The sequence below is a fragment of the Thamnophis elegans genome, chromosome 1, assembly GCF_009769535.1.
Source record: "Thamnophis elegans isolate rThaEle1 chromosome 1, rThaEle1.pri, whole genome shotgun sequence".
NCBI classification, from domain to species: domain Eukaryota; kingdom Metazoa; phylum Chordata; class Lepidosauria; order Squamata; family Colubridae; genus Thamnophis; species Thamnophis elegans.
The window spans coordinates 10,537,544-10,547,936 of NC_045541.1; the positions used below are offsets into that span (position 1 = coordinate 10,537,544).

General features: G+C 36.0%; 1 protein-coding gene across 1 annotated transcript; it reads left to right on the forward strand.

The window, feature by feature from the left end:
- Nucleotides 1–2,669: 2,669 nt before the first annotated feature.
- C1H2orf66 (chromosome 1 C2orf66 homolog) lies at nt 2,670–7,954 on the forward strand. Its single transcript, XM_032235473.1, has 2 exons — nt 2,670–3,964; nt 4,854–7,954. Exons 1-2 carry the CDS (start codon nt 3,677–3,679, stop codon nt 5,055–5,057), a joined length of 492 nt encoding a protein of 163 aa, XP_032091364.1. The 5' UTR covers nt 2,670–3,676; the 3' UTR covers nt 5,058–7,954.
- The last annotated feature ends 2,439 nt before the right edge of the window (nt 7,955–10,393 follow it).

A 10,393-nucleotide genomic window follows, 5' to 3' on the forward strand; every position in this document is an offset into this window, starting at 1 on the left:
GAATATTTGGGTGTATTTTTTCAGTTTTAATATTTTGTGTATTAAATAAAAGGAAAAAAAATTAAATCATGTTTACCGTGTTCTTCAGCAATATAAAGCTAGCTTCAATTTTCACACGAAGTCTTTTAAGCAATGGGTAGAACTAGCTCTAAAAGCATTTTATTGCTAAATTATTTGTTCACTTTTGTTCAGCAGTAACATGTTCAGTGGTGGTATTCAGCCGGTTCGGGTGAACCAGTAGTAAAAATTCTGGCTGACCAGAAGTTATTATGGCCTTGCACGCCTTAGCTGGTGCCTTAGAGTCACACTGCGGCATAGAGACAGCTGCTCTTTGGCTCCCTTGCCTCGACCATGTAGCCCAATCACATGGCCACCTAGGCACACCCACTCAGTCACATGACCACCTAGCCACACCCACAGAACCTGTAGTAAAAAAATTGAATCCCACCACTGAATATGTTGTATTACAAACATTGATATAGGAAAGAATAGTAAGGATTTTTAGCTTGAAATTACTTGGATTGTTAACTGACCAACAGAAATGATTGGGAAAAAAACAGCTAACAAGAGTGAAGGAGCAAAGATGAGCAGCCATTCCATATTGTTGTTCAGAAAGCTCCATGGCTAAATCCATGAAATCAAACTCAATTTTTTCTTTGGGGAGGGGGGAGAGCTAAGCTTAATAGTATTAATTTACTGTGTGCTATTTTCCAAAAAATGAGGGGTGATGGAAGGAATATTTTTTGAGCTGGAGAGTTTTAATTTCATATTTTTCTATGAGCTGTCTATGGGAGGAGAGTACTTAATTTTGTTGACTGATGTGAACGGTAAAAATGAAATGATATATATTCTCCCATTTTGTAGAAAATTACTTCTGTTAAAATTAATTTGGCATATCATCTGGTAGATACATGTGATTTTTCTACAAGCACCTCTTCTGTACGACTAGAAAATCATATGGTAGATTAGCACTCTCCAATGACGCATGTCCTTGTTTTAATTAAACATAATTGTCCTGTTTGGTATTTATGTCTCTACATTTATTACCCATGAAAAGAGAGATGCTCCTTTAAAGATTTTGGGGCCAAAATCACACTGCTTTTATATTGTTCAGTAGGTGTGACAGCAATTAAATAGTTTTAAATGTGCCTAACTTATCACAATGGGAATATGCACAACAGATGTGGGTTTCTGCTGGTTTACCCCGGATCAGGAGAACAGTAGTGGTGGGAGCCTCTGGCCAGATGCTTCTGTGCATGCACAGAAGCTTTTGTGCATGTGTGCGCACGCACGAGAAAACCGGTAGTAAAATAAATTGAAACCCACCACTGTTATTTTAAGGGAATAATAATGGCAACGTTGAACTATTTCCACATAGTTATATGTTCTGTCCCCCTCTTCATAGCTCGTTAACAAACGCAGGCAGGCAACTTAAAAGGAAGTCTTTATCAGTTTTCAGCTCAAACTGGCTTCGAGCCCCAAAATAACATAAATACAAGTCTCCGACAAGAATGCAAAACAAAAGACTCTTACAAGCACTTCACTTCTTCCACAGTCTCCACGGATCAGGTTTACATGAAACACCAAAGCACTTATCCAAGTGTAACAAGCATAAATCACGATTAATAATCAAGCAATGTTGTACCAAACAAGGAACACACGAAGGAACGATGTTGACTCCAGCGACTGGGGCGTGGCAGCATCCGTCCTTTTATCTCCAAACTTCCTCCCACAAGCCCCAGCTGCATACTGAATCTTGTATCCCAAAAAAACTCACAGCAGAACTGCAGAGTCACAACAGTTATCTATCCATCAAACTATTCCATTATGGGATAAGCAGTGTTAAACAACATATACTGAAAGCGAAAGAAATTAAAATCAGGAAATAAGGAAACTAAATCAAGTTTACATCAATACTTTTCACCAATACCTTTCCTGATAAGAAATATAGTATGATAGAATGGATTAATCAGAATCCCTCTGTTTTCATAGGCCTCGTCCTACACCAAAGCACGCCAAGACAAAGATACTTCAAGGACTTTATTAACAGACAGACAGGCCCTTGCCAGCAATCCAGCACAAACAAGACGTGGCAGCAATCCAGCACAGACTAACCTTGGCAGCAATCCAGCCTGCCAAGCTAGCCCCAAAGGTTCTCCCACTTTAGTGCATATATTAACTCCTGCAAAAGGGCGTGTGCACAATCATTCCTTTTATAGTCTTGAGAGGAGCCTAATTACCACCAACTGAGTGCAATTATCTCCTGTAACTGCGCAACTGTTCCTTACGCCTATTAGCTCTTCGGTATTGGGCATCCAGGAACAACTCCCTTGACTCCTCCCCACTGCTCCAATGCATGACTTCAGGATCACACTCCTTTGTCTCCTCCCCACTGGTCCAAGGTTCAGGCACCTCCTGGTGGCCAACCAGCCTCTCTGCGCCCTGCAACAGAGAAGGCTCTCCCCCGGGGAGTCGCCAGCCGACATTGGCTGGCAGATGGAATCCGGAGAAGACCTAACCTGTGAGATCTAATCGGTCTATGGGAGATAATCGGCAGGAGGCAGTCTCTCAGGTACCCAGGTCCGATGCCATGTAGGGCTTTATAGGTAACGACCAACACCTTGAAGCGGGTCCAGAGACTAATGGGTAGCCAGTGCAGCTCGCAGAGGATAGGTGTGACATGGGTGTATCTGGGTGCACCCACAATCGCTCGCGCGGCTGCGTTCTTTTGTTGTACATGTGTAAGATGAGCAAGCATTTTAGCATTTTTCATTTACTGTTGTCTTTTAGCCAAAATTCTTTGTATCTACCTTTCCTACGTATCTTAATATGGTCAATTTAAATTTGGTTATTTGAACACTGATTCCCCTGTGCTGGTTAATGACAGCACTAAAGCTCTTTCTTTCAAATTTTCAGATGAAAAATGGGTAATGACTGGGAAGGTACACAAAAAAACATCTAGCCAAATCATTATGGTCACTACACTGATTGTGAACGAAGTCTGGGATTTGAAGTTCAAAACTTTGTCAGAAGAATCAGCTGGAAAAAAGCCATATTTGACGTTAAAAAAACAAAATGTCTTAACCCCTTTTCTTTTATGCAAGAGATTTTTATTCAATGATATAATGGATAAGGCAGTAGTGTTTCATCATTTTGAGCTCAACCACTATTTCAGGGCACTTTGGATAATGAGTCAGTAAGTATAGTAAGATGTATACAAATCTGTTACTGCCTTTTGAAACCCCACTTGCAAGTCACTATCAATTAATGACCATTATTTTTTCTAAAACTATAAGCAGGAAATATGACTTACCTTGAGACTTTGTAAGCTGCTGAACAGAGAAGGGAAAGCCAATACTTACTGGTAAGCTTTATTTCTAAGCGACTATTTTTAAACAATAGATTTGTACATCATTCATTCTACTCAGTTTATGGATAGCATGGGTAATTTAAGAACAAAAGCCTGAACAAGCAAATTAAGAGTTGAACTATGCTCTAATATTCATTTGCTTACAAATGAATATTGCAGGACAAAGTTTCTTTTAATTATTGCTTGAGACAAATTATATAAATTCATGAACCAGCTTACATAATTGCTTCAAATGTGTCCTGAACATTCATGCATAGAATCTTTTGAGCTGTTGTTACTTGCCCGCAGTCTTCCAATCTTTCTGGCATGTGGAAGCCGTTGATCTTGGTTGAGTGTACCGTCCTCATGGCAACAGAATTGCCTCAGGGTCCTCCATTAAAGCCAGAGGAAGTATGGAAATCTTTGGATAATCCCAGGAACAGAGATCTAGTAAATAAAACTTTGGAACAATCTGTTATACCAGTTTTTCTCAATATCGTATGCTCCAGATGGATTGGGATTACAACTACCAAATTCTCATTCTTAAAGGCGCAATGGTTTGGGGTGTTTGAGAACTCCAGGACATCTGGAATAAGGTTGGTTGATAAACATTGGTCTTAACTTGTGTTTGCTTGTGTACATTTATCTATAGGTATACTATAAGTAATTTTCAAATCATCTATGCTAGTACAAAATCACAATTCAAATGTTAAATATGATATTTATTTTACCATATTTTTCTTTAATTAATGTCTAACAGTTGCCTGATGAAAAGTGGCAAATGACCTGAAATAATCTTAGAACATATTAAGTAACAAGCAGTTAATTAATGGCTATTCTAAGTAAGATGCAATTTTAATTGCGATTCTTTTATTCAGTTACTCTATCACCTCCACTAGACCGATTAGATCCCACAGATTAGGCCTCCTCCGAATTCCATCCGCCGGCCAGTGCCGACTGGCGACTATCCAGAGGAGAGCCTTCTCTGTGGCTGCTCTGACCCTCTGGAACGAACTCCCCGTGGAGATTCGAACCCTCACCACCCTCCAGGCCTTCCGCAAAGCCGTTAAAACCTGGCTGTTCCAACAGGCCTGGGGCTAAAGAGCTGTTGCCCCCGTCTCGAATGGTATGACTGTTGTGTGTTTTTAAATTATGTATTGTTATGTCTCGTCTTTTATTTTTTGTCTGTACCCCCCTTCCCTGATTTGAATTGTGAGCCGCCCTGAGTCCCCTTCAGGGGAAAAGGGCGGCATATAAATATAATCAAATCAAATCAAATCAAATATTAATTTATGATAAAACCCAATGTGTGGATGGAAATAAAATTTATTTGTCTTCTGTAGATACACTCTCAATTTGTGTCTGACTATCCAGTATTTGGAAATAATACATGTGCACATTTAGAAACAAAACAAGTGTTTCTTGCACATAATGCATTGTGTGAAAGTTGTGAGTCAACAAAAACAAAAAATGGTGCTTGAATGTTACTATTTCATTCTTCTAAAATCATAAATGTCATATAGTTTTTCGGAACTTTTATGGAACTTACTTTTCTGAGAGAGAGTTTACACTTGGAAAGTTCCCAAATACCTTCCCAGTGAACAATGACAAATCAAATCCAGTTTCTTTTTACATGGAACCGGTTGCTTCTGCATTTACAGATAATGAAGAAAAGAAAAACCCCTTTGGAAACTATCTCAGAAGCTGAAAAAGATGGATCAAGATACATTGTTTTCCTTATAAATCATGCCCACATTACGTGTTCAATCTGGATCAGTTCCTGTTCTGAATTTGGTTCATATTCAGAGCTATGATACATTATTTCACGAATGAAATTCATTTAGAACCCCTACATAAATGGGTTTTGCATGAGTAACAAATTGTTTTAATATTATATTGTTGAACTCATATTATTCTGGAACTGTAGATTCACTAAATCATATTTGCTTAAAACCTGACAGTTTTCCTTTTACGTTCAACAATGTAGTGGAGAATATTGATTACAGAATGAGGGATTGTGTGACAAAAAAAGGATCCAATAATATCAGGAGCACCTCAAAATTAATGTTCTGCAATGTCCCTGCAGTCAAATACAATAATGTCCCAGTAACCATGACTGTTGTTGGTGTACTTATGTTGCATGTTTTCCAAGACACTAGGAAAGTTTCAGGAATGTATAAAGGACCATACAGGACTTAGGTTCCACAATCTATATTGATGTATTCATCTCCATCTTTTCCTCCATTTTAGCTTTATTAATGGGATGGGTAGAATATCTCTAATTGGAAGTAAGTTCATTTCGAACCAGCCTGAGCTATCCCGGGCCTGGGATGGAATTTTCTATGAAATTTATAGCCCACCAATGTAGTTTAAACCTACATCGCTAATTATATTGTAGCATTGTCACTCCAGAGTGAAAGGAGCAGAAGGACAATCAATAAAATAAAACTGAGAGTATGTCTAGTGTGAGCATGAAATAGTTTTTAAGTTTCAAATATTAGAACTTCTCTTATATTAATTAAAACAGAAGTTCCAGAAGTTCAAAGTAAAGAGAAGAAAAAGGAAGATAAATTAGCAGTCATGGTTTATGACACCCATTTTTAATCTTTCTAAAACTCTTGTTTATTATACTCTTCCTTTCTTCCCTATTTTTATAGGTGGCTGCTTAAGCATGCACAATTATTCAGAAGCAGCTAGAAAAAAGTGTTGATAAATCATTCTCCAACAATTTTCTTTCATGTCAGATGCTGGGTGCATACAGATAGATATCTGAAACCTGCTCTGTGTTCACAATCTTGCATTTGCTTAAAGAAAAACAGAAAGAAATTCAAATTATACCCATGTATACCTATTGAGACTCTCAGGAAAACAGTTTTTATAACAATGTATAAAATTGCTAAATGAATTGATTTTAGGTTTTTTTTAACCATATACATTTGCGCACAATTATTTGGTTCCCTTACAATTCCGATTCCTTTCAAAATTAAGTATGCCATGAAATATCAACATCAAATATCTGTAACCAAATTTTGTAGTTGGTCATGCTTCAAAATGATATAACGATGGAATATTAAAAACAGCGTGATTTGGTTCAGCGGTCACAAACATACAAAAACTTTGAATTCCATGTCAATTTTTCAGTACAAAATGGGCATGTTTGTGTGTAGATATGTTTTACCACTTCAAGGGTAGATTATATTTTTTAGAAATGTCAATTCAAAATAAACAAAACAAAACATTTTTATTACTAGTTTTATTACTAGTAGTTTGATTATTATTGTACATTTATGATTCAGGCTTTTGTAGTTGGTCATGCTTCAAAATGATATAACGATGGAATATTAAAAACAGCGTGATTTGGTTCAGCGGTCACAAACATACAAAAACTTTGAATTCCATGTCAATTTTTCAATACAAAATGGGTATTTTTGTGTGTAGATATGTTTTACCACTTCAAGGGTAGATTATATTTTTTAGAAATGTCAATTCAAAATAAACAAAACAAAACATTTTTACTACTAGTTTTATTACTAGTAGTTTGATTATTATTGTACATTTATGATTCAGGCTGGCAAAGATCAAGGCACTAAAACTCAAAAATGAATTTGTTAAGGAATAGTGGGAAGCATTCCTCATAATGGCCATGCTCTGGCAGAAGAGTTTTTATACTTCTTAGTCCTGGCTCCATCCAGTCTTATTCTAATAAAGAATGGACAATGTTTACAACAGTCTTTACTCCAGTCTTACTCCCATGCCTAAAAAGTCTCGTCCCATGCATTACAAATCTAGAAAATTATCCCATGCATAAAAAGTCTTTCTCCCCCAAAGAAAAGAAGAAGAAAAAAGAAAAGAAGAAAAGAAGAAAAGAAACCATCATCACCGTATAGTCCCAGAGTTCATGGATTCAGGGGAGGACCAACAATTGAGTAACCATAATGCCATGGACTACATTGATGGCAACCAATGACTAGAAGGAAGGGCATACACTGTACCTATTGGACCATTAACAGATATGTGCAATGGAACGAAATGCAGCAAATGAAACATCATTGTTTGTGCCAGCACAAGTGGGAAAACACTTACTTTTGATGTGAGGCAGAAAAAAACTGGAGATGGCTTTTCCAATAGACTGGAGAGATTATAGGATTCCTGCAGTTTTTCTGGCAAGATTATCAGTAGTAGTTTGCAGTGATTGACCAAAGTCACACAACTGGTTTTGTGCCTAGCTCACAGCCTAGCCTAGGGCCCTTAACCTCTATACCAAATTGGCTTTGCTCTCATTCCCCTTATTTACAGTCATCCAAGGGCAGCTTCAAACTATATAAAATCTGTTAGCATTTTGGATTTGAAACAAAGGCAATAGAGGAGTGTTTCTCAACCTTGGCAACTTGAAGATGTCCGGACTTCAATTCCCAGAATTCCCCAGCTAGCGAATGCCGGGCATCTTCAAGTTGCCAAGTTTGAGAAACACTGCAATAGAGACAGTTTATTGAATGGTAACAGGGACAGCAAGTTTTATTCTAGAATATTTTCTATACCCCTAAATATAAGTGGATAGTACTTAAATTCAGTATTGCAGAAAGATTCATAAAAATAAGTCACTTGATTGAAAGCAAGCAAGTAAAGGAGGCAGTAATTGCTTGAGCTAAAAATTTTGGATATGCCATAAAATTAGATAAATTAGAATGGGATAGAAATATTAAATTGACTATGTCAACTCCATATAAATAAAATTTGTATAAAATGTTTTATAGATGGCATTTTGTACCGGCAAGACTAGCAAAAATGTATAAAGATAGATCTACTAAATGTTGGAAGTGTAATCAATCATCTGGTTCATATTACCATATGTGGTGGACATGCCCAAAAGCTAAAATATATTGGACGAAAATACATACTTGGTTGGAAAAAATGATAAAGCAGAATATAGACTTGAAATCAAGACATTTTTGTTGGGAATTCTACCAGAAAAATATGATAAAAGGACTATATATCTGGTTTTACATATACTAACTGCAGCCAGAATTGTATTTGCACAGCAATGGAACAATACTGGAAGAAGGAAGACTTGCCTACAACTCAAGAATGGACATTGAAAGTTACAAACTTAGCCGAGATGGCTAAAATATCGGCATACCTTAAAGATCACTCAAATGAGAGATATAAACGAGACTGGAAAAAATAGATTGACTATATACAAAATAAATATGGGACCAAGAAATTCCAGTTAGCCTATGCTTAAGATCAGAAATGATTTAAATTGTTTAAAGTTGGTTCAGCAAGAAGAAGCTAAGGTCAATGTAGAATGTTATTAATTTTTTTTTATTTCTTTTTTTTTTCTCAACAGATTTTAGACTGTGTTTGTTAGAAATCCATACCGTGTACGGGTTCTGGGAAGTCTGGGGGGGAGGGTGGAGGGAGGGAGGGGTATATATTAGGCTAGACAAGAATTTGGTGGTAAACTAGAATTATTTTGACATACAAGAAATTGTACTTCGATGTCTTACTGATTGAGGAATGATGAAATGTTTGCCTTAAAAGAAATAAAACTTTTGAAACCTTAAAAAAAAAAAAAAAATAGGAACAATGATGGGACTCCAGCAAATGAGAATGTAATTAAGAAAATACTAGAATGCACAGAAACGGATAGATTAACACTTACTATTAAGGATAAAGAAGAAACTGAATATTTTTTGATATGGGACATATTTTATCAACGGCTAGACAATAGAAACAGAAGTTAGAAAGCAGGAGACATAAAAAGAGGAAATGTTAAGTGTAGAGTTGTTGAAGAAGATAATGTTAAGTATTATTGTTATTATATGATTATTATCAAAATTATTGTGATGAATACTATAGCAAATATGTGGATTATGACCGCTTAAAAACAACTGGACCCAGATCGCACACAGTTTTATGGAAATTGATTTTTATATGTTATATAAACAAAATAAATAAAACATTAAAAAAAGATAAGTCAGATGCAACTAAGAGCAAATCACTGGCATTTTTGTAGTAGCCAACACAGAAGCAAAAAAGGCAGATCATCCATAATCCTGATGGAAAACAGTATTCCTGTAGTTTGGATGATAAAGTTCTCTTCTTGATTCTTTGATGCAACTTTGCTCGTCTTTAAAAAAAAAGGTTCTATATTAGTTATCCACAAGTGAAAGTTGAAAACCAGATGCCAGAAAGCGTTTTGCATTTCTTTTGCCGGAAAAGTAGTGAGAACCTTCCCACCCAAAAAGTCAGGTTTTTTTGCCTCTACTAAAGTTTTGTTCCTTTTCCACCTCTGACAAACTTCATCCAGCATCTCACTTTGTCCTCTTATCTTTATTCTTTTTTGGGGGGTGAGAAATTTTTTTTATTGTTTTAGTTAAACAAACAAACAAAAAAAAAAAAAACAAGGAAAAAAACCCCATCTTTCGTTACATCTTGTTGAAAGTGTATCCATTGCTTACGAATATATTCCGTGCGTTTCTTCCACAGACCTTACATATACTTCATTCAAATCATGTTTGATTTGTTTATTTGTTTATTTATTTATTTATATATGTTGTACATTTTAAGTCAAGAAAGAAAAGTTATGTATTTTACTATCCCTGTACCATAATTCTCATTTGGCTAACATTGTTTGAACATGTTTTTTATCTAGAATAATTTATATTAGAAGACACAACTACCTACTGGCCTTCATTTGCAGTTTCAATAGATCTCCAATAACATTGCACCTTTATGACGTATTCTAAAATTAATTCAGTTAAGTAAGATATCTAAGCATTCCCCCCGACCCCCCCCCCCCGTAACACACCTGTATGTATCATTAAATATTGTCCATTAACATTTCATTGTTATTATTGTAGTTAGCTACTAATTATCTCACCTCTTCTCTCCAGGCCCACACAATATTATAACTTTATAACCGTCTTTAAACAATGATTTATTAATAAGATTTATAGGACTTTTCCCTCAATCCCAAATTAGTTAATTACGTGCTAAGAAAATAAGCATTAGACATCTAAGACAATCTAAGAAATATTAACA

Coding starts and splice junctions, on each gene's coding strand:
- C1H2orf66 (XM_032235473.1), top strand. CDS start 3,677: ATGTGGAAGCCGTTGATCTTGGTTGAGTGTACCGTCCTCATGGCAACA. Junction 3,965..4,853: donor GGTTGGTTGATAAACATTGG/TCTTAACTTGTG, acceptor TCATTCTTCTAA/AATCATAAATGTCATATAGT.